Source organism: Myotis yumanensis, unplaced genomic scaffold, assembly GCF_028538775.1.
Source record: "Myotis yumanensis isolate MYYU_CA2020_CCGP unplaced genomic scaffold, mMyoYum1.0.hap1 SCAF_16, whole genome shotgun sequence".
NCBI lineage: Eukaryota > Metazoa > Chordata > Mammalia > Chiroptera > Vespertilionidae > Myotis > Myotis yumanensis.
This window is the reverse complement of record NW_027223767.1, coordinates 22,948,139-22,975,945: the sequence shown is the minus strand read 5'-3', so window position 1 is coordinate 22,975,945 and position 27,807 is coordinate 22,948,139. Positions and strand designations below refer to the sequence as shown.

The 27,807-nt window shown below is 36.9% G+C and overlaps 2 protein-coding genes across 2 annotated transcripts in view; one reads left to right on the top strand and one right to left on the bottom strand.

Moving 5' to 3' along the window:
- The first annotated feature begins 1,098 nt into the window (after positions 1 to 1,098).
- On the top strand, positions 1,099 to 7,443 carry TEFM (transcription elongation factor, mitochondrial). The gene is made up of 4 exons (XM_070394212.1): positions 1,099 to 1,163; positions 3,283 to 3,746; positions 5,597 to 5,746; positions 6,570 to 7,443. The coding sequence occupies exons 1-4, from the start codon at positions 1,133 to 1,135 to the stop codon at positions 7,005 to 7,007; spliced, it is 1,083 nt and encodes a 360-aa protein (XP_070250313.1). The 5' UTR covers positions 1,099 to 1,132; the 3' UTR covers positions 7,008 to 7,443.
- A 1,595-nt stretch (positions 7,444 to 9,038) lies between these two features.
- ATAD5 (ATPase family AAA domain containing 5) overlaps positions 9,039 to 27,807 on the bottom strand; it is a 43,213-nt gene continuing 24,444 nt past the window's right edge. The window contains exons 11-23 of the mRNA XM_070394062.1: positions 27,307 to 27,403; positions 25,374 to 25,453; positions 24,954 to 25,093; positions 24,717 to 24,867; positions 20,778 to 20,954; positions 20,045 to 20,178; positions 19,261 to 19,354; positions 18,201 to 18,265; positions 16,311 to 16,491; positions 13,630 to 13,811; positions 11,387 to 12,243; positions 10,783 to 10,941; positions 9,039 to 10,677 (exon numbers count right to left, since the gene is read on the bottom strand). Of these exons, the coding sequence (XP_070250163.1) occupies positions 10,599 to 10,677; positions 10,783 to 10,941; positions 11,387 to 12,243; positions 13,630 to 13,811; positions 16,311 to 16,491; positions 18,201 to 18,265; positions 19,261 to 19,354; positions 20,045 to 20,178; positions 20,778 to 20,954; positions 24,717 to 24,867; positions 24,954 to 25,093; positions 25,374 to 25,453; positions 27,307 to 27,403 (2,396 nt within the window). The 3' untranslated portion in view covers positions 9,039 to 10,598. The remainder of the gene's footprint in view (positions 10,678 to 10,782; positions 10,942 to 11,386; positions 12,244 to 13,629; positions 13,812 to 16,310; positions 16,492 to 18,200; positions 18,266 to 19,260; positions 19,355 to 20,044; positions 20,179 to 20,777; positions 20,955 to 24,716; positions 24,868 to 24,953; positions 25,094 to 25,373; positions 25,454 to 27,306; positions 27,404 to 27,807) is intronic.

The following is a 27,807-nucleotide window of genomic DNA, read 5'->3' as shown; positions in this document are numbered from 1 at the left end:
CCATGAGTACTCCTTATGAACACTTACAATCCCTCACATCCCCACGGCCTCCTGGACAATATCCACCCCGCATTGCCGTCTGGGAAAAACACAAACGCACCAACTTTGCCTCCAAAAGCCACCTTCCTCCTGACGTCCCTGTTTTTCACCAAACTAGCTAAACTAGCGGTTCTCAACCTGTGGGTCGCGACCCCTTTGGGGGTCGAACGACCCTTCCACAGGGGTCGCCTAAGACCATCGGAAAACACATATATAATTACATAGTTTTTGTGATTAATCACTGTGCTTTAATTATGTTCAATTTGTAACAGTGAAATTGGGGGTCACCACAACATGAGGAACTGTATTAAAGGGTCGCGGCAGTAGGAAGGTTGAGAACCACTGCAGTCTCATTTCCTAAGAAGAATCCTTGCCGTTCTCCTTCTATCTCCCAAGTTCAGTTCCTAGGGTTGCCTGTCCCTGGGGAAGACACACTGGCTCCCCAGCTCCTCCCCTGCTCCCGGCCCCCTCACCTCATCCAGCCTCAGCGTCCACCTACGGCCGGTTCTCTAGAGTCTAGAGATGTCCAGTGATGGCGAACCTATGACACGCGCAAACTCATTTTTTTGGTTGATTTTTCTTTGTTAAATGGCATTTAAATATATAAAATAAATATCAAAAATATGTCTTTGTTTTACTATGGTTGCAAATATAAAAAAATGTCTATATGTGACACGGCACCAGAGTTAAGTTAGGGCTTTTCAAAATGCTGACACGCCGAGCTCAAAAGGTTCGCCCTCTAGACACACACCTCCAGTCCGATGGCACGAACACCTCGGCGGCTCCGGGTACCTGGTGGCGCCCCATCCTGCATTCAAGCACATTCGGCGCCTCACCCCCTTCCTTCCTTCCCTCCACGTTCCCTGGAGGCAGTGGAGTAAGTCTGCGGACCACCCGGGGCTCGGGATCGCGGCGCGGAGCTGCTGCGAGCGCCCGCCCACCGCTCCGGGATCCACACCTGGGCGCGCCCGGAACGCCGCTGCAGCCAGAATCGTTCTGCGGAGAGGCCGGGCTCTTTTGGGGGACGCACGCAGGAACCGGAAGTCAGTGGAGGAGGACTGAACGGTGGGGACGTACTCGTTTGACTCGGAAAATGAACGTCCCTAGTGTCCTCATGGCGGGAGGTAGGGTCCCTGCAGCACTGGGTTCGCTTCCCGTCCGCCCCGAGTCCCAGACCCAGGTCTCCTCTTGGAAGCCCCGCTGAGCCGACGGCGCGATCGAGCTCCTCTGGGTTACGGGTCCGCGAGCGGCTCTTTCCCCGACTGGGCGGCGGGCGGGGGGCGGAGTCTAAGCCGCTTGCTCGCCGCTGGCTGCATGGCTTTCCTGTGGCTTCCCATTGGTTTACAGAAGTCTTCCTTACGCGGGTTTCCCTCTGCCTGCAGACCCGTAGCATGGTAGGAATCTTGAGAAGTGTGCAGAAGAAAATAAAAAACCGCTCTTAAATCTACCACTCCGCTAAAACATTTTGATCTTATAAAATGGAGGGAAAATAAATGTCCATAACAAGAGAGATTAATTACAAAGAGATTCCTCTAAAGTTACAAATGTCAAAAATGTTAAGCAGTCGAAATTATTGTTTTAAACCCATGCTTCTTGATGGGCATAAAATAAGATTTCTAGGTTGTAAAACTTAAGACATAGCCATAAAAATCAGAAGCTATCTCGTGAGGAAAAACAACAAAAAGCCCTGTTGTTTAGTTATATGTAGATACGGTTTTTATTTTTTATTTATTTTTTTAAAATCTTTATTGTTCAGATTATTACATTTGTTCCTCTTTTTTCCCCCCATAACTCCCCTCCTTCCAGCTCCCACCCCACCCTCCACCTCACTCCCCACCCACTGAGTTCATCCATAGGTGCATGATTTTTGTCCAGTCACTTCCCCCATCTCCCACACCCCTTTTCCCCCAAGAATAGTCAGTCCATTCCCTTTCCATGTCCCTGATTCATTATAGTCACCAGTTCATTCTGTACATCAGGTTATTTATTCACTTGATTCTTAGATTCATTTGTTGATAGATGCATATTTGTTGTTCATAATTTGTATCTTTACCTTTTTCTTCTTCTTCCTCTTCTTAAAGGATACCTTTCAGCATTTCATATAATACTGGTTTGGCGGTGATGAACTCCTTTAGTTTTTCCTTATCTGTGAAGCTCTTTATCTGACCTTCAATTCTGAATGATAGCTTTGCTGGATAAAGTAATCTTGGTTGTAGGTTCTTGGTATTCAGCACTTTGAATATTTCTTGCCATTCCCTTCTGGCCTGCAAAGTTTCTGTTGAGAAATCAGCTGACAGTCGTATGGGTATTCCCTTGTAGGTAATTGAGTCTCTTTCTCTTGCTGCTTTTAAGATTTTCTCTTTGTCTTTTGCTCTTGGCATTTTAATGATGATGTGTCTTGGTGTGGTCCTCTTTGGATTCCTTTTGTTTGGGGTTCTCTGCGCTTCTTGGACCTGTAAGTCCATTTCTTTCTCCAGGTGGGGGAAGTTTTCTGCCATTATTTCTTGAAATAGGTTTTCAATATCTTGCTGTCTCTCATCTTCTGGCACTCCAATGACTCTGATATTAGTCCGCTTAAAGCTGTCCCAGAGGCTCCTTACACTATCTTCGCACTTTCGGATTCTTTTTTCATTTTGCTTTTCCAATTGGGTGTTTTTTGTCGAATCTTTGGTTTGATTCTTGTGCTCCTCTGGTCTGCTATTGGGTATAATATTCTTTATTTCAGTCCGTGTATGCTTACTTTCTAATTTCTTTATCGTAGCATCGAGGGTCTCATTAGTTTTCGTGAGGCTCTGCACAAATTTATGGCAAGCCCTCAAAATTGCGATTCTTAGCTCCATATCCTCCATTTCTGTCATGTTTTTTTGTCTCCGCATCTTTTATGCTTTCTTGGTGCACCCCCTTGTGGTCTCTGTGCGCAGTCTTGTTCTAGCAAAGCCTTAATTGTTGTAGTTAACACTAGAGGGATTTGACCACCAGGCCGACTGGCTGTGGAAATCAGCTGTGGGAAAACTTCAGTCCTCAGGGGAGGCGCTAGTCCAGCCCTTGCCTGAGGCGGTCGGCAAATGGCTCTGAGCAGGGTTTGGGCGGGGCGGGCTCAACAGGGCGGGGGGAGGGAGCAGCTATGGCCGCTCTCAGTCCGTCCCCAGGGGCTCTGCCTCTCTGTCCCAGAAACCACTGGTTCTTAAATTATGGGAAAGTCTAGGACATCCTAACTCACATTTTGCTAAATTTTCCTTTTAGGGAGGTGGAGATTTTTTCCAGTGCCATTAGGATGGTCCTCCTTCCAGGCCCTACGTAATTCCTGCTGTCGGAAAAAATCCACCGCACCCAAGAAAAGTATTCCCGACGTTGCTTCTTGTGACAAAACGACAAAGGAGTCTGGGAAGGCCCTTGACAAGCTCTTCTCTTCGGAACAACAGGCTTCCATATTGCATGTGTTGAATACAGCATCTAATAATGAACTCGAAGCTTTCAAATTACTTCGTGGAAGAAAGTCCCTCAATCTTGTAGAGCACAGAAAAAAGTTTGGGCCATTCCAGAATTTGGAGAGTTTAATGAATGTGCCCTTGTTCCAGTATAAAACTACCGTACAGATTTGTAACTCCATTCTTTGTCCAGAGACTGAAGTGAAAAAGAAAAAGTCACAGGAAAACCGGCTCTTGAAAAAGCTCCTCAAACCAGAAATAGAAAGAGAGAGACTTAAGGTATACATACCCTTTTTTTGTTCATGTCAATTATACTGTCTAAGTATTTGAGAACCTACTGTGCAAAGAACTATTCTGGGCACTAACACAGGGCTCTCAGGCAGCTTATAGTTCAGTTGGTGGGTTCAGCGATACATATATTAATAGATAACCCACTATACAAAGTAGTATGTGATCGATACCAAAGAATGAGATATTCAAATAGTATGTGAGCCATTCCTTCAGAGGAGAGAACTGTGGGCTGTAACAGTTGGGGAAAGTTTACTGGGAGAACTCAACTTGTATCTTTGAGGGAGAGAATTAGGCTAGTGGGAAGAGGAGGGCATTCTAGGAGGCAAAACAGCGATGTAGAAGTAGGTCTGTGCAAAGTTTATTTAAAAGGAACGTTGAGATATCTGGCTGTATCTGACAGTTATGTTAGGAGTAATCAGAAATTAGGATCCAAAGATGAGCTATGCCAAAGAGTGACTCTCGAACGTCTTTCCAGCAGCATTTAAAGTTATTTTCTTCCCCCTTTAAAAGAAATAAAAATAAAAATGTTTTTTGTTGATTTTAGAGAGTGAGAGAGAGAGAGAGAGATAGAAACATCAATTGGCTTCCTCATGCACGCCCCCTACTGGGGATCAGCCCACAACCCAGGCATGTGCCCTGACCGGAAATCGAACCAGCAACCTTTTGGTGTATGGGACAGTGCTCAACCAACTGAGCCACACCAGCCAGACAGAAGGCCTGTATTTTGTAGCTATTTGGGCTTCCAAAATATTTTGCCTTTATTTATTTTGTAATCTTCACCAAATTATTCTGCCTTTCATGGATATTTACCCATTCTTTAGCAGTAAAAGGGAGATGAATATAGAATTACAAAATGTTCCTGCTTATCTCTGTATCTATAGATCATGTTAATGTATATGGTCTGTATAACTAAATGAGCCATGTGGGAGTGAGGTGAAGCCCAGACTTGGCACAGAGCTAAATCCATACATCCGGTTATCTGTTACACATGTCCTCTTCGAAGGCAGCCTGAACTCAATACATTAAAAAACAACTCATCTCCCCCAACCTTCCCAAGTTGACCCACCTCCTAAGATCATCTTGATTAATGATGCCATATAGTTACTGAAATACAATTGCAGTTATCCTAGGCCCCTTGATCATCCCACATAACAATTTTACTCCCATTATCTCTGATCTCTTTCTTGTCCTCATTGTCACTGTCTTAGGTTCTGAATACTTTGTCATATAACAGGTACCTAACACAAATCCCTACCTCTAGTCTATCTCTTCTGGTCCATCTTCCACACAGCTGTCCCTGATCTTTCTGAAATGTATTTTCTGTTACTCCTGAATGGTATATGCTTTGCTGGCTCTCTGTGGCTCTCAGGATAAAGCAAGTTACTTTTTGCAGAAATCTGTGTACCCCTCTGCCCTTTTCCCACTTGTACTTGCTGAGTCTGAGGTGTCAAACTTTTTAAGTGGACATCTGGGTGAGATAACTTCCCGCTTATCATTTTACTCGTTCTCCTAGTCCTCCAGTAAGTCTTTCCTGACCATTTCTTTTCTCTACAGTGTAAATATTGTTATGGCATTTCTTACCATGTACGGCTGTGTTCCTGGTTCCCCAGCCTCTAGCAGTCCCCAGCAACATTTGAATGCCTACTTTGAGCTATGTACTGAGAACTGACTGCTACTAGTTACCTTTTAATTACTCCTGCATGTCTTTCACAATTCTGTTTATAAACCATAAATATATTTCTATTACATTAACTGATTTGGCTTTCTGAGTCTGTCACTTAAATTTTGTATCTGTTAAAATGTTTACACTTGCAATGAAACCAGCCTTTTTGTTTTAGGCAGTTAACAGTATCGTATCCATTGTTTTTGGTACTCGGAGAATTGCCTGGGCTCACCTTGATCGTAAATTGGCAGTGCTGGACTGGCAGCATAAAGAATGTTGCCAGTTGGTGAAAGGAACATACACATCATCTACCTATTTAGAAGAGGTAAGGCAGTAACACCTCCAAATTCCTACCTGCTAAAGATCCTTGTATAGTTTAATCTACTGGTCCTGAAAATAATCTAATAAAATAGTAAGGAGAGATTTTCTTTTGGTACTTATTACTCACCCATTCCAATTATGTTTTCCGTCATCAATTTTTTTTTAATTTAATATTTTTTTAAAATTTAATTTCTTCATTTATTTCAAGAAATGTCTATGTATCAAAGGCAGATACTGAAAAAAAAAAAACAATGCTAAAGTTGATTCTAAATGTTATAGAATTTCATCACTATATTTGGAAAGCTTATTTTTAAATACTAACTTTGTTTCATTTGAGTCTTTGAAAGTTTGTGAGATGGGCAGTAATTATCATCCTAATTGAAAACTGTAATACACCATTGAAAACTGTTTCGATCAAACACTTGATGCAATCAGTCAATTGTAAGGGGATTGATTTTAGGCTAATTTTTCTAACCCTATGCTTTACTGTAGAAGTTTTTAAAAGGTTAATAAAACAGTTTTAACTTGTCTAATCTTAAAGTCAATATAGATTTTAGAAATTACAAGCCTATGTTACAGAAGAGGAAAGTAGTACTTAGGACTAAATGGTTTGTCTTAGCTTATCTGGTGCCCGATAGAACCATTACCAGAATTTGGCTGTTCTGATTCTCCCATAAAATGCTTTTTCAATTACTTCAAAATTGTCAATAGCAAAATAATGTAAGTTATGTAATTTTATTTTTAAAATAGAAGTGGGACTGAGGGGACCCAGACAATAAAACGTAATGATTTACTTCTGCTCACTTATTTTATTTTGTTCTTTAAAGATTTCTCCGGTCGTTTCAAAGATGCCCAAAGCTGACTTCTATGTTCTGGAAAAAACAGGACTTTCCCTTCAGAACTCAACTCTGTTTCCTATACTGCTACACTTGCATATCATGGAAGCCATGCTGTATGCCTTATTAAACACAACTTTTGCCCAGCGTGGCCAGCATCAGGTGCTGAGCATGAATCGAAATGCAGTGGGGAAGCACTTTCAGCTGATGCTGGGTGACAGCCGCACGAGTGGAAAAGAACTAGTGAAGCAGTTCCTCTTAGACGCTGTGCTGAAGGAGGAGCCGCGGGTATTCTTCCCGTCAGATAAGATAGTCCACTACAGACACATGTTTTCAGCTACTGACCAATACAGAATAGAAGAGTTATATGATTCATTATTACAAGCTGTTGCCTTCTATGAATTGGCAGTGTTTGACCATGAACCTTAAAATTCTGATCACTAATATACGATCTGCTCTGTTATATTTATTAGCTTTAAAGTTGTAAAAAAACAAAAGTTTTGACATCCATGTTAATGGAAAAGAAAACATGGTTTGAGTGTATTTAATGTTTAAAGTCAGATTTTTGGCTATTGAATGGTTTATACAATAAGCCAAGGCCAAGTCCATAAATATCTTTGTGAGATTTTCTACCTTTTAGGTTTAAGTGTTAAACAGTAAGATACTTCCTAAACAGTCTAAATAAGAAACAAAGTTATTTTCCTTTAAAAGCAAATATCTATATTAAAGAATTTGCTGAAAAAGGGAATGAATTTTTCCGGGTGGTGCTCGTCGTGGGAATAAAGCTAAATATAATTGATAACACAACTTGTGGAATCCTCTTCTTATTCTGTAAATAGAACGTGGTTTGATGCACAACCTCCAAAAGGTGATTTTCATCAGCTCAATCTCCCAAGCCCAGAATAAACAAGCTTTGTCTAATAGGCTCACTATCTTACTTTGAAATCATCTTTTCTTAAAAGTAGCACTTTTCCACATCTCTCCATTTTCCATTTTATCTGCCTGAGTTCAGACCGTCATTATATCTCGTACTGAACCCAGCTCTCTGATGTCAAAGCATTAAGCCATTTCTTTCATCTAAAAGTGAAATATACTTTTTGGGGGAAATTCAAATAATCATAAATATGTATATATATAAAAGCCTAAGCAACTGTTCAACTGGTAGCTATGATGCACATTGACCACCTGGGGGCAGACACTCAATGCGCAGATATGGAAACATGGAACAGACAGATGAATCTCAGAGGGAAGGGGGGAGGGCGGGAAGAGATTAACCAAAGATTTTATATACATACTAGAGGCCTGGTGCATGGATTCGTGCACTGGTGCAGGCCAGGCCAAGGGACCCCACCAATGAATGAATTTGTGCACCAGGCCTCTAGTGTAAAATATATGGAAGTCCTCTCAGCACCTCGTAACTCCTTAGGAGTTTGGTATACACTCTAGATTTGTTGCTATGCCTGTGTAAACCTCTACACATAGTATATGGTTGTATACATAAACATATCCATCTTGGGAAATATTGTAGATATCTCAAACTATTCATGTCTGAAACTATTCTCTTTCCTCCAGATCATCTCCTTTGCTACCGTTTTATACTTTGCTAAATGGCCTCACCGTCCATTCAGTTGTTGATGCCAGACATGTGGTATTCTACTTGCCACATATTTCTAGAAATAGCTCTAAGTGAAAATGTGACTGTTTTAGACATTTATAAGCTAGGATACGAAGTATTGAAAAGTACTCAAAATTTGCTTATTTTTATCACAAAAATGAGTTTAAATCTAACAGGAATTTATCACCTTTAAGAATTGAAAAATATTTCCCCAAATCATGTTAAACCTAAAAAGAAAAAAGATATTAAAAATTCTAGCCCGGCCAGTGTGACTCTGTGTTGAATATCGACCCATCAACCAGGAGGAGGTCACCAGTTTAATTGCTGTCAGGGCACATGCCCAGGTTGCCAGCTCAGTCCCCAGCAGGGGGTGTGCAGGAGGCAGCCCATTGATGAGATTTCTCTCATCGATGCTTCTATCTCTATTCCTCTCCCTCTCTTTCTAAAAACCAATAAAAAAAAACATTTTAAAAATTCTATGGATTTATTTTACTTTGGTTCCTCAATTATAATTATCAGAATTTTCTAATAATAAAACACCAAAAATTAACAGGTAAGAGCTCTATAGGTAGTAAACTCTTGTATTCAGTAGAAAAAAATCCATATACTTTTTAAAAAATGCCTCAGGCAGGTCTTAGTCTCTTATACAGGACTGAACCTATGTAAGTTATAGCCTATAGCCAAACCTATACAATATCCAATATTTACTCAGGTGATTATATCTGGAACTCCTATATAAATACTGGATAAAGCCTTTTAGCTTTAGCCTTTAAATCAATGTTATCAATACAAGAAAAAGCAGGTTAAATAAAAACACTTTAATACACATTTAAAGCAGGTATACATAAGATATTTTTCAACTGTGCAAAATTAGGATCCTTATCTTTTGAGGAGAAAATGTAATTCACCAGATAATGTAACTGAATATTAAGCTAATTAATACAAACACTTGAAATAGGAAACTATTTTCAGGTATACCTGATTATATAATTGCAAAAATTATTTAAAGTGAACTGTGGAATTTTTAAATCTTGTAATTAAAAATACATATTTCCTCCAAAAACATAACCTTCAGTGGAAATGGCTATTATATAGAAATCCTAGAGTAGAATCCTTTGGTGTGTGTGTTTTTTTTTTAAATTCTTACCTAAGGACGTGGTTTTATTGATTTTACTGTGTTGTTGTTTTTTAAGTATATTTTTATTGATTTTTCAGAGAGGAAGGGACAGGGAGATAGAAAAACATTGGTATGAGAGTGAAACACTGATCGTTTGCCTCCACATGTGCCAGGCTGGGGATAGAATCCATGATCTTTTGGTGTGTGGGACTGAAGCTCCAACCAACTAGGCCATACTGGCCAGGGCTGTTAAATAGCATTAAATCTTGAATGAAGTAGATATATTAACATCATTAATATCTATGAAATAAAACAAAAATTATACAAAAATACAAAAAAATATACAAGGTAACTGATTTGACTTGGCAAAATATACAAGATATCACATGTACGGTTGCTAAAAAACATTAATGAAAACTTGAATTCATAATCTTGATTCCACTTTGTCAACATTCAGTATTCAATGGTGAAATATGCTAGAGTGCACCAAAAATAAAGTCAGGAAGCTCTTACTTTTTGTTGTTGTTAATCCTCACCCAGGATATTTTTTTCCCATTGATTTTTAGAAAGAATGGGAGAAGGAGAGGGAGACAGACACACAGAGAGAGAAATATTGGTGAGAGAGACACATCGATTGGTTGCCTACCGCATGCGCACCAACTGGGGTCAGGGATTGAACCTACAACCCAGGTACATGCCTTTGATGGGGAATCGAACCCATGGACCTTTGGTATGCAGGCTGACCCTGAGCAGGAAGATCTTTTATTTTTATTTTTTTTGTGGGGGGGAGATTTTACTTTTTGAAAAATGAAACAATTTCCTTCTTAGGAAGTTTTCTTATGCATCATACGTATATGTAATATTGTATTCTAGATTGCATAAATTTATTTAAGAGATTCATATTTACAACTTGACAGAGTACTCACACTTGGTTGGAGAGAGTTGAATTAAAGGTACCAGGAAAGGGAAAAATTATGGAGTAGTGTAGCATTGAACCCTCTTTAGAAATATCTTAGTGAACTCTAGCTCCTAGAAACAGCTCAGTTACATACATAAATACTCCAACAAAGCTAAATCAGATAATACAAAAATTTTTTAAAAATACCACATCATAAATACAAAATGCAACTCAAATTTTTTCATTTTAAATATTTGCGCACTAATAAAAATATACAAATATTCTGTCTTAAATGTACATTAAGAGATGTAAACTTCCACAAAAATCAATATAAAAATGTATCTTAAGGACCACACAATAATCTGTACAAGGCACTGTTAATATGGAATATTAAGGGAAGTCAGCTGCCAAAGTGTTCACAGTCTCTTTTGCAATGTTAAGGTGAATTCCTTCAAGATAGTGGAGGAACCTGTCAAAATTACACAGAAAAATAATTTAATATTAATATTTCCATCAGGTGAGAATATGAATCTTGAAATAGCTATATAAAATGTTATTTCTATAGATCCTTTACCTTCTTTTACTTTTTCCTTGTTCTTTTAGCTTCTCAGTCCTACAAATGCTTCGAAGAGTTGGCAAGTATTCAATTATACTAGCTTGTCTATTACCCAGGTTGAGAAGAGATCGGCTAGAAAATACACTTTTAATGACTGCTATCCTCTTCCAAGCACAGCTGTAAATTAAAAGTAACCCATTACTTTTTATGTTTAATGCCCAAAAAAATGCAACAATCCCAAACACAATCAGCTTTTGGTCTGCTTGTCCCTGTTTCTGATCTAGACTGGATTAACTGGATTCCAGATTAATTTTCTGTATCATTTTCAACCCATCAACCACTCCCATGCTGAAACATCTGTGATGGCTACCTATTTCCTGCCACAGCAAATCCAAAACCCTTTCTCTATCACTCGAAGAGTCTCCTCAATCTAGCCCACCCTAATCTCTCATTTTTCTTCCCAGTATTCAGACTGATCTCCTTCACTCTCATTAGAAGTTATATCATTAATATCAAGGGCTTATTATGATCAGTAAAGCCCAGCATTTCAAAATTGGTAAGAACCTAACAATTTCCTCTTTACCCTTTTTCTACTGAAATGTAAAAAAAATTAAAGACTTACTCTAAATTCGCCGAGGACTGACTGAAGTACACATTGGTGCGCTTTTGTGAAACAGATAAAGTAAGGTCTTTCATTGGATCTCTACCTAATTTCTTGCAAGAATTCAAGGTTTCCAATGCTTTTGAAATAGTAGAAGAACACTTAGTAAAACTGAGAGCTTCTACCGCTGCCTTTAATTCTCCAGAGCTTTGAGAAGTCCATCCATCACTGTTTTCAAGACTAAACTCATCACAAAGTCCACTTTTAACCTTTCCATTTGTCCAACTGAAGTCATGTTTACCAAGTTCCTTTTGTTCCCTTACATCAGTTAAAAGGGCATCTAAGAAGGACATGTTATCCATGAACTCAGCGAGAGAATTTAAACAGTGAGAAACGAGGGCAGAACATTTTTTTTCTGCTGGTGTTTTAGGAAGATGAGGATTAGATTCAAGGTTAGAATCTAAACATTTGTTTAGTTTCTTTGTCTCTGAATTGCTTTCTTTGGCTTTGCTTTCTTCTGAACTTGAGGAAGAAGATTCAGGGTGAAGGCAAAGAAATTCATCAGAGAAGTCCAAGTTCGTGTCAAATAAGTCACTATCATCTAGAATTACCATTTTTTTCTTATGTTTCTTTTTTTGCGACTTTTTCAATGGCTTCTCTCCAGAATGTTTCCTGGCAAGACATTTCATATTTTTTGTTCCTGCACTGGTGTCCACACTTACTGATGAACCACAAAGCTTTTCTGTTTCTGGAATTATATCAACAGGTAATGGTAGGATGAACTCAAGATTGCTATATAAGAAATCTACATTCCGCATTTGGAATTCTGTAAGAATCTGGATGAGCTTGTGCCATTCTTCTTTTGTTCTGATTTTGTGCTGAAAAACAATTTTGAGTAAAGAAATGTTATAACAATATACATTTAAACATTTTTCTACCCATATGAATGTCATCTGTCTTCTATCTTCAAAGAAGTCATTACCCCTCATAATGTATTAACCTACACAGTCCCTTAATTCATCAAAATAGTATTACAAATCTAAAAAATTAATTTAGACTATTAATTTGAAGAATTAAATTCTTTAATATTCAGTATATACCCCAATTCAATAATTAGCTCATTTGTTTAAAAAATACTTCTCTAGCCCAACTGGTGTGGCTCAGTGATTGAGTGTCGACCTATGAACCAAGAGGTCACGGTTCGATTCCCGGCAGGGCACATCCCCAGGTTGCAGGAGGCAGCCAATCAATGATTGTCTCTCATCATTATTGTTTCTCTCTCTCTCTCCCTTTCCCTTCTGTGCTGGGCTGCATATCTGGCACTTCGGCCAGACGGGTCATGCTGTGCTGTCTGTTCCTAAAACACATAGATAGGAAGATACTGACATCAGGCCAGACCTTAAGATATGGTCTCATGGCCCCTTCCCAGCACGCAGGCCTTCTTTCTCAGAAGGCCCGGAAGTCTCATTCCAAATTTGGGAGACAAAGGATTGGAGAAAGTATAAATAAAGAGAGTTTCCTCCATATTGGGGGGCCCAGAATTTGAAAGACACATTTTTCTCTGGGCCTCCACAAAATTTAATAATAAAATATAACTCTTGCAGTCAGGGCTGCAGTTCAGCCTCTGCTTTGGCAGGGTGCTGTAACTGTAGTCAGCTGGCCAGCTTAATAAAGGCTCTTAGCCAAAACCGGTTTGGCTCAGTGGATAGAGCGTCAGCCTGCGGACTGAGGGGTCCCGGGTTCGATTCCGGTCAAGGGCATGTACCTGGGTTGCGGGCACATCCCCAGTGGGAGATGTGCAGGAGGCAGCTGATCGATGTTTCTCTCCCATCGATGTTTCTGGCTGTCTATCTCTCTCCCTTCCTCTCTGTAAAAAATCAATAAAATATATTTAAAAAAAAAAATAAATAAATAAAAAAAAAAATAAAGGCTCTTAAATTTAAATTCGGAGTCGGTGGTCTATCTCGCTGAGTGAACCCATAACACCTTCCTCTCTAAAATCAATAAAAATCTTTAAAAAAAAATTCTCTAAAATTTTTAATCTGAACTATCTGTAAGTTCTCTTCTCAATACTATAATAAGCATTTAGAGCAATGCATATGCATCATTTGTCAGAGTTCGAATGTGTTAAAATCTAAAGCCTATAAAAAGTATGAGCAAATTTAAGTTAATCTCTAGATTCAAAAGATAGGAGTATTGAAAAGATGAAGGAAACATAAATTTAACATTCAAATTTAACATTCCAAACTAGACATTGAAAATACCTTTAAAAATGAAAATAAATCTTCAGAAGGGGATAAAATGTTCTTAAGGCCAAACAAGGTCTCAACACAGCCAGTGTCACATTTGGGAAGGTCTGTAGGGCTCCTTTTAGCATTTTTAGGGTTATTTTTGGAATTACGGCCATCTTCAGAGCGAATAAGTTGTACGTTTCTGCCATTTCCTCCTTCAAAGTGAATAAAAGAAAGTCTTACCTATCCATATTTTAAACAAATTATATCAAACAATTATTTAAAATCTAAGATCCTTTGGCATCTCTTGATCCTATACACTCCATTTTGTTCTTCTCCACACATTTATTTAATTCACAAAGAGTGCAATGCAGCCCGGCTGGTGTGCCTCAGTAGTTGAGCATCAACCTATGAACCAGGAGGTCATGGTTTGATTCCCAGTCAGGGCACATGCCCGGGTTGCAGGCTCGATCCCCTGTGTGGGCATGCAGGAGGTAGCCGATCGATGATTCTCTCTCATCATTGATGTTTCTATCTCTCTCTCCCTCTCCTTTCCTCTCTGAAATCAATTAAAAAATATGTTTTTAAAAGTACAATACAAACATTACTTTTATCATACATAGGTTAAGTGAGATGGTGGTGATGGGCTTACAAAACAATCCAACAGGGAAAAAGTGTGAAGACTAGTAACAGACAAGTCACAGAAGAATACAAATATCTAATAAACTCATAAAACAATGTGCAACTGCCCTAAGTGACTATGGAAGTGCAATTAAGATGTTCATTTTTTCACCTTTAAATTGGCAAATTAAAATGACTGACAACCTCCCAGCCAGTGTGGCTTAGTGGTTGAGTGTCAACCTATGAACCAGGAGGTCACGGTTTGATTCCTGTTCAGGGCACATACCCAGGTTGTGGGCTCGTTCCCCAGTGTGGGGACTGCAGGAGGCAGCTAATCAATGATTCTTTCTCATCATTGATGTTTCTATCTCTCTCTCTTTCCTTCCTCTCTGAAATCAATAAAACTATGCTAAAAAATAAATTAAAAATAAATAAATAAAATGACTGATAACCTAGTTCAGTTAAAGATACACATAAAAGAGCCATCATATATTCATTGTGGAACATAAACTCATATATAAATGTAAAATGTATAGCCTTTGGCCCAGAAACCACACTTCTAGAATTCTCTCCAATAGAAGTACTCACAGACATGCTCAAGGATATGTGTATAAAGATATCCACTGCATACTTTAACAACACACTGAAGATAACTTAAGTGTCTCTAAATAGGTAATGGTTAATTAAATTATGTTATATCCAATCAATTATGGAATAGCATGCAGCTGTGAAAAATGGGGTACAACTCTACTGACAAATTGCTGAGTGAAAAGCAAACTGTTTAACAATATATATAGTATTGGTTAATTTTGCTAAATAAGTTGGTAGCAATATTTGTGCATAAAGGTCTAACAGTGGCTACCTTTAAGAAGTTCTTTTATTTTTTATTTTACATAAAAGTTTGAATTTCCAATGAGTGTGTATTTTTATAGAAATGAAATACATATAACATCTTCCAGAAAAGAAAAAATGCCATACTTAATTCATGTCTTCTAAAGTCTTGGTATAGCATTTTATATCCAGTAGTATGCTGACAGTTAACTAATGTTTTTAATAATAGGTTATTTTCCACGTCTTATTTTTCATATTTACTTCCAAGTAAATTATGTTGAATTAAATGTTTGTCTACTTTAAAAATATATATATATTAAAATTTTGAACAAATCAAAGAAAAAATACTGACAGGGGATTAATATTTCAGAACATCACTCTGATTTCATTTAAATATTTGTGTATTTTCCTGAGCAGAATCTGTAACTACATAACTGTGACTATGGAGCATGGAAACCACGAACTATGAACTTCTTCAGGAAAGGAACATGTCTTATTCATGTCTTATTCACAGGATCTAGCATGGAGAACATGTATCTGTGACTTGAATTAGGTAATGATGACTAAAGATCAATAATAAAATAAAGCATTTCTGCCCTAGCTGGTTTGGCTCAGTGGATAGAGCGTCGGCCTGCGGACTGAAGGGTCCTAGGTTCGATTCTGGCCAAGGGCATATGCCTGGGTTGTGGGCTCGATCCCCAGTGGGGAGCGTGCCGGAGGCAGCCGATCGATGATTCTCTCTCATCATTGATGTTTCTATCTTTCTATCCTTCTCCCTTCCTCTCTGAAATCAATAAAAATATATTTAAAAAAAATAAAAATAAAAAATAAAAAAAAATAAAGCATTTCTGAAATGATAAAGTTCTTAGGCAAAATAGAATTACAGACTAGCGAAGAAGCTAAAAGGGACCTTACAACATGACCACATAAAAATAATTTATATATGTGGAAAAAATCACCAATATTTTTTAAAAAGTAATAAAAATAAATTGTTAAATAATATAATTCTATTTGTTTATTAAAAAACATACGTTTATAAATGTAGAAGTAACAATCTGTTCTAGGTTAGTTTAATTTTATTTACCCACATTTAATGTTCATAAAACTTTTCATCAACAAAGTTGACATATGTATGTATTTTTAAGATTAATGTGATACCTGGATGCTCTAAATTTTTATAATCTTTCAAATATTTTGGTATAGAATATATTTTAACATAGGGGCCCATTGCAGAATTTTCTTTTTATAACAGATCAACTTACGACAAAGAGATAATGGCCTTTCTTCTAAAAATCCACCTCCACTTCTAATCCAAAATTGTAAGTAAAGGACACTTTTCCTAATATCACAAGTATTTGCAGTTAACAATGTTACAAAGTCTTTTATGTCAGTTCTAAAATTCTCAGTTAAGCAGATTGTCTGTAGGTAGCTGGCAACATTTAGCTGAGAGAAAAAGGAAATAAATATGGTCAATTGCAGAGTTAATAGAAATACATGAATACATGTCTTTTAAAAAGTAAGACAAATTTTGCTGAAATTCACATATTAAGCATTTATTGAGAATAAAATGAGCTGGACTCAAGGTTCAGTTAGATTCCCAGTCAAGGGCATGTACCTGGGTTACGGATTTGCCCCCCACCCCAGTTGGGGCATGTGCGGGAGGCAACCAATCAAAAATAGTGTGTCTCTGCCCTAGCTGGTTTGGCTGGGTGGATAGAGTGTCTGCCTACAAACTGAAGGGTCCTGAGTTCGATTCCAGTCAAGGGCATGTACCTCAGTTGCAGGCTCAATGTGGGAAGCAACCAATCGATGTGTCTCTCTCACATCAATGTTTCTCTCTCTCTCTCCTCCCTCCATTCCTTCCACTCTATTTCTGAAAAGCAATGGAAAAAATATCCTCGGGTGAGGATTAACAAATAAATAAATAAAATTTTAAAAATAAATAAAACCATGAGATACCAATATATAATTATTACTATGGATAAAATAAAATAATTGGGTAATTCTGGTGATTATGCAAAATACAACTGAACCCTCATACATTGCTGGTGGGATGAAAAGCATTGGAAAACTTCAGAAAACAATTTATCAGGCTCTTATAATGTTAATTCAACCAATGATTCCACCTTTAAGTACTTAAGTAAAAAAAAAAAGGAAATATATGTCCAGAATAATGTAACTATTCATAGCAGCTTTATTTATAATAGTTTAGCTGTAAACAACCCAAATGTCTATCAATAGGTGAATATGACAACACGTTCATATATGAGAAGTATATCTATAAAATGGGATACTGCTCATTCACAAAAAGGAAAGAACTACTGCCACAGGTAATATGAATGAATCTGAAAAAGCATTATGTTATGTAAAAGAAACTAAATAAAAAATACATATTATAAGAGTCTATTTATATAAAATTCTACAGGCAAAATTATAGTGACAGAAAAACACAATGGGGCGCAAGGGAACTTTCAGATAAAATATTTTTTTAAAAAAGTTATAAAAGGACACATAATGTTTCCTATTACTTGAAATTTCAGAATCAAAAACACTAATATTAAAAAGTTAAACATATTAGAATATTGTGTCTACTTTTGGTGAGGAGGGGAGTGCTGACTTTTTAAAAACGGGCTTATGGGAACTTTTTGGATGGAATGGAAATGTTCTATATTTTTATATGGGCAATGGTCACATGAAGGTTTATTACATATGTTAATATTTATCAAATTATACACTTAAGGGCATTTAACTGCATGTTAATTTAACCTCAATAAAGCACTGTTACTATAAAAAAAAACTTAATGAACACTGGAGTCTAGTAAATTTGAATATTTGGCCCAGCCAGCATGGCTCAGTGGTTGAGCATCGACCTATGAACCAGGAGGTCACAGTTTGATTCCTGGTCAGGGCACATGCCCAGGTTGTGGGCTCAATCCCCAGTAGGGGGTGTGCAGGAAGCAGCTGACCAATGATTCTCTCATCATTGATGTTTCTATCTCTCCCTTTCCTTTGCTCTCTCTGAAATCAATAAAATAAAAAAACACTAAAAATTTTTAACATATCCTTAGTAATTACATTTTAAAATTATAACTATCATAATAAATCAACTTTTATATAATTATGATATATGATCATCAAAATTAAAAACTTACCAACGAAGGCATATTGAAATTAATTTCTTCAAAACAGCCATCAAACATTAAACTAAATGAAGGATCTATAGTAAAAAAAAAATTTTTTAAACATGGAGACCAATTAATTTCTTTTTCCAGTTATATTTTTTCTATGTAAATATTCTGTATTTCATCAGTAATAGAAATCAAGTATCATGTAAACTATATGATAAAAATTGAATTTCTACCTTGGCCTAAAGTAGCTATGATTTTTAATTAAACTGCCATTTGACTTGTGATTACTATGATTTTTATTTATATTTTTAGATTACAATCACTAACTGTCAAATGGGCCATTAATTTGTAAGTGGATTCTAACATAAACACATTTTCCTATAGAAATCCATAGCAGAGATATTATACTGAATATTTGCAATGAAAAATATTAGAGAACAATATTATAATACTTATAATAAAAAAAGAAATTATGTAGGTTTTAAAAATAAACCTTGAATGCTAATTATTAGGAAGGTGTAGCAATTCTGTTAAGCTGATGATAGTTTACTTTAGCTAAACTATGCAATAATCAATCCATATGGAAGTGTTATCAGGGGTTAAAGAATGGCTAAATTCAATATTAAGGAACTGCAAAAGGTTGGGTCCCATAAAATATTTTGACCAACAAATGAGGTATGGTGATCTAATCATATCTGTGAGGAAGAGGCAAAGAGAAGAATCTGTTATTTCCCCTACCAAAACCTCTTCACTGGCTAGTCCAGAAATCTTTCTATCAGTATTCCAGGCTATTGCCAAATTCCTAAATATCTAACACCCAACAAAGTGATTCAAAGTAGTTCCTATTTTTAAAGTCGTTGCTTTTTGCAAGGTAGTAAATTAATTTTATAACTGCTCAAGGCTGCCAATCAACTGCTAATTTGAATAATTCTTCATTTAAAAAATTATCTAGTAGCCTCCTCATTTTAGAAAAAAGGAGTTAATTTACTAGTAGACTTTAAAAGGAACTTTTCAAATTAAAATTAGAAGCTTGTGTAAAATATTTTAACCAGAAGTAATTAATTGTAAAATCACTGTTACCTACCACTTGTAGTAAGGATTACAGGTCTTTTAGTTGTTGCCATGAATGTTTTGATTGCATTCAAAAACCCAGCATCTTCTTCAAAAATGACATCAACCTAAGAATCATTTATTAATATTAATGTACCTAAAACAACATACTTACTGAATAGCTGTTATGTATACATAGTAGATATATGTCTGTTAGAAACAAAATTTATGAATTTATGAACAGTGTGCATTCAGCCCATGCTAAAATCTTACATTAAAAGAGTAAGAATATTGCCCTAACCGGTTTTCAATGGACAGAGCGTCGGCCTGCGGACTCGAGGGTCCCAGATTCGATTCCGGTCAAGGGCATGTACCTTGGTTGTGGGCACATACCCAGTGGGGAGTGTGCAGGAGGCAGCTGATTGGTGTTTCTCTCTCATCGATGTTTCTAGCTCTCTATCCCTCTCCCTTCCTCTCTGTAAGAAATCAATAAAATATATTTAAAAAAAAAAAAAAAGAGTAAGAATATTATCAAACATTAAAACCAAAGAAATGCAGTCACTTGTAACTGGTTAAGTATAACTCAGAATAATTTCTAAATTCATTAAAAAAAATTAATAACTGTGGATTGCATTAATTATCTTCATGAAAAATTCTTCTATAGTTGACAATTCCACTAGCTTTAATTTCAAATAGATTCAAGTAAGTATTCCGGACTTTCTTGGCTATTTTACAATAATTTACAGTAACACAGTAAGTAATCCTTAGAATAAGTTTTTATCATGAGAGATCACCAATGTATATCTCTGCAACCTTACCTCCTCAAAAAGAATGAGAGATGTTGCATTTTTCCTGTTGGGTTCCTCGGCTCCATATTCTTTGACATTTGAATTAGTTGTATTTGTAGATTTAGTATGAATAGTTTGTTTCTGTTCAAAAAAATTTTTGATTCCTGCATAAATAAAATATTAATATTTTACATAAAATCAACTTTTAAAGAACACTGGATATTTCTATAGAATAAGTTCAAACTGAAATCACCTATTAAAACTGAAATAAAACATCAAAACTCCTATATGAAGGACTTTCAGCATAGCTGAAGTTTAATAGATAGCAATAGGAACCCATGAAATATGACCATTATTTATTTATTTAACTAGAGGCCCGATGCACAAATTTGTGCAAGAGTAGGCCTCCCTTCCCCCAGCTGCCAGCACCGGCTTCCCTCTGGCACCCGGGACTCAGGCTTCCCTCACAGCCCTGGTTCGTCGGGAAGGTTATCCGGAAGGACGTCTGGTCTAATTAGCATATTACACTTTTATTATTATAGATTTTAAGAGAGAGAGAGAGAGAGAGAGAGCCATCAACTTGTTGTTCCACTTATGTATGTATTCATTGGATAATTCTTATATGTGCCCTGACCAAGTATCAAACTCACAACCTTGGCTTATGGAGACGACAGTCTAACCAACTAAACTACCCAGCCAGGGCTGATCCTATCTTTATGTACCAGGGTCATTAGGATTAAAAAATGTCTATTTAATTACATACCTTTATTATTTTCTGGAAGTTCTCCTATTTCTTCATTATTTTTTAGCTTGGAAGACACTTTAAAATAATTTGCCAGTGTTTTAGGTGGAAGTGCTCGCTTTGGTCCACTACTTTGTGGTGATGATGGAGGAAGTCTCCTTGGTGATGTAACAACTTTCTTAGGAGAACTTAATTTTTCTGCCAAAACCAAATTACACTTAAAGATAAGTATTCTAAAAATTAAACAGCAAAATTGAATTATCCACAGTCTATATTTCTACTCTTACCAGTTACAAAGATACAGAGATTTTCTTTCATTCTTACATTCCAATATTCAATAGTCAAATATTACTATATTATTACTTATTCTATCAGAAGAGAAGGTAAAACAGGTCATTTGGAAAAGACACTCTTTTCCAAAGAAATATATATTCTTGAAGCAAATAATGTTCATAACCCCTCCATTCACTTTCTCTATACCTATGTGCGTTCAGAAAAGGCTGCAAGAAAAGTGGTAACAGTACATGCTGAGCACATTACAGAACTTTGTTGTCCGACTTCAGCTTAACCTAACAGTAAACTGGTACTTCAAAAACAGAATACGTTTTTTTAGAGATTGGATTCAAGTTAAAAAAAAAATAAATGGTTAATCCCTCCTCCACTAGAAGCCGATGGCTCGGCCTTTATTCCAGGACATGCCCTTCTCTTCCCTCTAAGTACCCTGATTCAGTCCCTACATGTCCAAATTATTATCCTATGGCCTTGGTGCAGAATATTCTTCACGCACCATCATTGGGCACAATTCCATGACTGTACCCTACTCTTTTTTGAAACCCCCTATCTCCACAGATCTTATCATCTATCTTGAATTTTACAGGTGTTCAAAAAACTTGTAGAAAATTTTGAGTTTGAAAAATTATAGCCATCACTATCATTTAATAAAATTAGGGCACTTTAACACCACAAAAAGGAAATGCATAATCTTATAATAAAAAATATTTCTTTATATTGAATACTTTTCTATTTATTTTTTAAAAACCTCATTAGTTTATCTTTATTTTTCTACTTTTATCATAGACCAAGGATTGCTTGATCATGGACTGGCATCGGTCCATAGATTGGTTTTAGAAAATACATGCTGATTTTTATTTTATTTATTATTATTTTGAAGCCTTATCTAAGGATATTCCCCCTCCCCCCCTTGATTTTTAGAGAGAGTGGAAGGGAGGGGAAGAGACAGAGAGAGAGAAACATCTATGTGAGAGAGACACATCAATTGGTTGCCTCCTACATGCGCCCCAACCAGGGCTGGGGATCAAGCCTGCAACCAAGGTATGAGGTATGCGCTCTTGACTGGGAATTGAATACATGACCCTTCAGTCTGCAGGCCAACACTCCAACCACTGAGCCAAAATGGCTAGGGCCCAATTTTTATTTTAAGGTACTCAGAAATACTTGGTTAAATGTTATCAATATATTCTCTTTATTTTTTTTAAAATAATTGGTTTTATTTTTTTATTAATTCTCATCCAAGGATATTTTTTCCTTTGATTTTTAAGAGAGAATGGAAGAGAGGGAGAGAGAATGGTAGAGAAAGAGAAAACAGAGAAACACTGATGTGAGAGAGACAAATCGATTGGTTGCCCCCTGACACACACCCCAACGGGGACCGAAGATCAAACCTGCAACTCAGGTACATGCCCTTGACTGGGAATCGAACCTAAAACCCTTTGGTACACAAGTGGATGCTCCAACCACTGAACAACACCGGCCAGGGCTTTTTACAATTGATTTTAAAAAGAGAGGAAGGGAGAGAAGAAAAGAAGAAACATCAATGTGAGAGAGAAACATTGAGCGGTTGTATCCCGTACACACCCCGACTTGGGACCAAACCCTCAACTTGGGTATGTGCCTAGACCAGGAATCAAATCCATGACCTTTCAGTGTATGGGACAATGCTCCAACCAACTAAGCCATACCAGCCAGGGCTATCAATACATTCTTTTTTTTTTTTTTTTATTTCAGAGAGGAAGGAAAAGGGAGAGAGATAGAAACATCAACGATGAGAATCATTGATTGGCTGCCTCCTGTACACCCCACACTGGAGATCAAGCCTGCAACCAGGGCATGTGCCCTTGACCAGAATCGAACCCGGGACCCTTCAGTCTTCAGGCCAACACTCTATCCACTGAGCCAAACCGGTTAGGGATCAATATATTCTTTATAAAGGAATTTCCACCAAAAGAATCGGTTCTTTGGAGAAATAGCTCATTTTAGGTCTGGGACATCTTAACAAGCCAGAGAGCAAAGAAAATATCTAACATTACTGGGGCTATGTCAAAAGGACACAAGCTAATTAAAAATGTTTCCTCCTAGTCAAAGATGAGACAATATGAGCACAAAAAGAAAAATAGATAGGGTTCTGCTTCTAGCCAAGAAACAGACTTAACTTACCCACACATCTGAAATAAGAACAAAAACTGAACATAATATATGATACACTTTTCAAGACTTTGGATTAAATGTAAATGGCTTAAATGCTCCAATTAAAAGACATAGGGTAGCTGAATGGATGAGAAAACAAGACCCATATATATGCTGTTTATAAGAGACCCATCTCAGAAGGAAAGATACACAAAGACTAAAAGGGCTGGAAAAAGATATTTCATGAAAATTAAAATGGAAAAAAAAGCTGGGGTAGCAATACTTATATTTGACAAAATAGACTTTAAAGCAAAGGCTATATTAAGAGAAAAAGGACAATATATAATGATAAAGGGAGCAATCCAAAAAGAGGATATAAACCTTGTAAACATGTATGTACCCAGAATAAGAGCACTTAAATATATAAAGCAAATCTTGATGGACAAAAAGGGAGAAATTGACAGTAATGCAGTAACACTAGGGTATTTTAACACCCCACTGACATCCATGGATGGATCTTCCAGACAGCAAATCAACAAGGAAACAGTGGCTTTACAAGACACATCAGTTCAGATGGATTTAATGTTATATTCAGAGCACTTTGCCCCAAAGCAGCAGAAAATGCATTGTTTCAAGTGTATATGGAATGTTTTCTAGGATAGACCACATGTTAGAACACAAGTCTCAACAAATTGAATAAAAATAAAATCATATCGAGCATCTTCTCTTATCATAATGGTATAAAACTAGAAACAATCACAAGAAAAAAACTGAAAAACACACAAAGACATGGATTCTAAATAACATGCTACTAAACAATGAAATCAAGGAAGAAATAAAAGGATACCTTAAAATAAATGAAAATGAGAACACAACCTAAAATCTATGCAACACAGCAAAAGCAGTCCTAAGAGGTAAATTCATAGCATCATAGGCCTATCTTGAAAAACAAGAAAAATCTCAAATTAACAATCTAACTTTACATTTAAAAGAACTTGAAAAAGAACAACTAACAAAGCCCAATTAGAAGAAAGGAAAAAATAAAGATGAGAGCAGAAATAAATAAAATAGAGTCTAAAAACCAATACAAAAGATCAATGAAACCAAGAGCTGGTTCTTTGAAAATATAAACAAATTTAACAAATCTTTAACCAGACTCATAGGAAAAAAAAGAGAACCCAATAAATAAAATCTGAAATGAAATAAGAGAAGTAACAACCAGCCAGGGCAGAATGAAGCATTTCTCATACCTTTCCTGTACAAACTGTATTTCAAAGTATCCAAATAGCCCTGGCCAGTTTGACTCAGTGAATAGAATGTCGGCCCCTGGACTGAAGGGTCCCAGGTTTGATTTCATTGAAGGCTCGATCCCCAGTCCTCGTTGGGATGCTTGCAGGGAGGTAACCAATTTATGTTTCCCTCTGTCTCTCCCCCTCCCTTCCACTCTCTCTAAAAATCAATGGAAAAATATCTTCGGGTGAGGATTAACAACAACAAAAAAAAGGTTATGACAAAAAATAATAATAATTTACTTACTTGGTGACTTGCCTATGTTGTAGCTATTGAAAAAACAAGGTTTTTGTGCATTTACACCTTGCTTGTCTACTTGATGGGACTGAGTAGCTTCCTTCAGTTGAGACAGAATTTGTCTACCACTGCGCTGAGATGAGGCATTCACTTCAAATATCTAAAGGAAGAATACATGAAAAAAGGCAAAATGGTTTATGTTTTCTTTTAATTCATTAACATTGTTCTACTGTAGCTGTGACTGACCTTAAACCCAAGCTCCTGAGCACAAGCATATACTGCAGCAGTTTTCCCCACTCCTGTTGGCCCTGTTATGAGAACAGTATTGCAGAGACGATTCTCTTCTTCATCTGAACTGCCTTTAAAGTCAAAGCTATCCGACAGATCTGAAAAATGGTTCAAATGCATATAAAATGATAATTGCTTAGGCGGCAATTATACCTCACCAAACCCAATGATCAAATCCCACAAACTTAAAAAAAAAAAAAAAAAATTAAAAAAAATTTTTAAAAAAATCCCATGAACTTCCTGCCAGTAAATGCTGGAAATTTTATGTGCAAAAACTAGAACACCAAATATAGAATATGAGTAAGAAATTTTATAAAATTTTTTAGATAATCTAATACTAAAAATTTTCAGTGAAATGGGGAAAATGACTCAAAATACCTTCTTGCTTCTCATCTCTTTTTCCCTTCAAATTCTGTCTTTCTTCTAATTCAGCTCTTCTTTTCCAATCTTTCAACCAACTGCCATAATAAAATGTATGTTAATAAAAATAATTCACAGAATATAGGTAGACTATATATGAAAGGACATTCATTGCAACATTGTTTATATTAGCTTCTAAAAGGAAAAACCTGAAAGTATATCAGTAGGGGAAAAGATATACTTTTGCACCCATACAAGAAACAATACACAGCAACTAAATAGAATTTAGGTAGATTTGTGATAACAAGAACGATGTCTAATATATAATGCTAAGTATAAAGATTAAGTTTTAGTCTAGAGCAGCGGTTCTCAACCTGTGGGTCTCGAGTCGAACGACCCTTTCACGGGGGTCGCCTAAGACCATCGGAAAACACATATATAATTACATATTGTTTTTGTGATTAATCACTATGTTTTAATTATGTTCAATTTGTAACAATGAAATTGGGGGTCAACACAACATGAGGAACTGTATTAAAGGGTCGCGGCATTAGGAAGGTTGAGAACCACTGGTCTAGAGCTAGACTACCTGAGCTTAAATTCTAGCTCTATCACTTTCTAACTGTGTGAACTTAGATAAATACTCAACCTCTCTAGGCCTCATTCCTCATCTATGACATAAGGACAACTATAATTTATATCCTCAGACTATTTTTCTAAGGATTAAATGAGCTAAGAACAATGGAAGTACTTAGAACACCGCCAAGTTCAAGATGTTCACCCTTAGTATGGGCTACAATTCCTTATATGAAATCCTCTGGGCCGAGTGGGTTTTAGAATTTAGAGTTTTTCAGATATTAGAAAGGTAATGTGGTATATACCACACCTATATATAAAACACTAATATGCAAATAGACCAAATGGGGGAACAAGCGAACAATCAGGGGGCGCGCGCAGAACATGGCAGGCGTCAGCTGCGGCGGGATGGTGGAGCATGTGAGTGGGGGCGCCAGACCAAGATGGAGTGCCGCTCACTGTCATTGGGGCGAGCCTCTGGTGATTACTGAAAATTCTTTGCTCCCCAGTGCCGCGGTTCTGCCCAGTGTTCACACCTGCTGCTGTTGCCCGCCCCACTTGTACCTGCTGCTGGCGCTTGGCACCGGCCCTGATCACTCAGCACCATCAGCAAGTGCAAGCGGTGGCTGCTGGCCCTGATCATCCCTCAGGGCTTCTCCACCTCCCCCTGATCCTGAGGGGCAGGCGATAGGGGCTGGCAGCTGCCTCTCGCACCTGCTGCTGGCGCTGGCCCCAATCGCTCTGTGCCATCAGTGGGTGTGAGTGGGGCCGGCACCATCAGCATGTGGAAGCAGCAGGAGCAGGGCTGCCGGCAGAGGGGGGACTAGGGGCCATGGCGGGAGGACCCGGCGGAGGCCCAGAGGATGGGCCAAGACCCACCCCTGGGCCCACCACAGCCTCACAGCCCACAGTTCCTTTCAAGGTGCACAAATTCATGCACTGGGCCCCTTTTATTACATAATACCTCTAAAGAGGTATGTGACAGTACACCCATAATCACTTAATATTTTCATTTTTAAAAATGTATAAACTCCTACAAGTGAGATCAATAAAGACTACAATAAACTTTATATAATAAAGTTAATATACTCTCAGTCTTCAGAACATTTTGAATGTTAGAATTGTAGACAAAAGATAATGGGCATGAATTAATAGTAATATGAAAGAAGGAACTAATATATGCATAAAATTTTTTCTGGAAGGTTTTACAAGAAACCTTTAATAGTAATTTACCACTAGGGACAATAGAGGGATATTTACTTAATATTCTTTTGTTTGTTCATTCTTCATAATTATAATAATTTACAATTATAGATTTTAGAATAAATAAAAATTTTAAAACTATATTCATTAACTATATCTCAATTTTACCAACCTATGTAACTTTTTTATAGCAAGTTCATTGCCTATGAGTTCACTGGAGTTCTGAGGTTGATACTTTTCTGTCCAAAGCATGTCTTCAGTTCCAGAATCTAAAGCAAAAAATACACATTAAAGTATTGTTCCTTGACATAAACATATATTCTTAGACATTTATATTAGTTTATGTAACAATAACTACTATTTGTATAAATATTTATATTTACAAAATGCCAACAAGGCAATTTCAAAACTTAATATTACATTTAAAATTCTTCACATCAAATTCCCCTTTAAAACCACCATAAAGTCTCATGACAGTAAAGTTTAAAAGTATACATTTAAATTTTTAATAATCCTAGAAACAAAAAATAATTTTTACCATAAAAAATATCTAAAGAACAAAGACAGCATAATTTTAGAGGAGCCTTTTTTGACCACTGAAAAGAAACATTAAAATGCCCAACTAAATCATCCAGTTTAAATGGAAAGATATGTTACACTTGCTGTTGAGAAA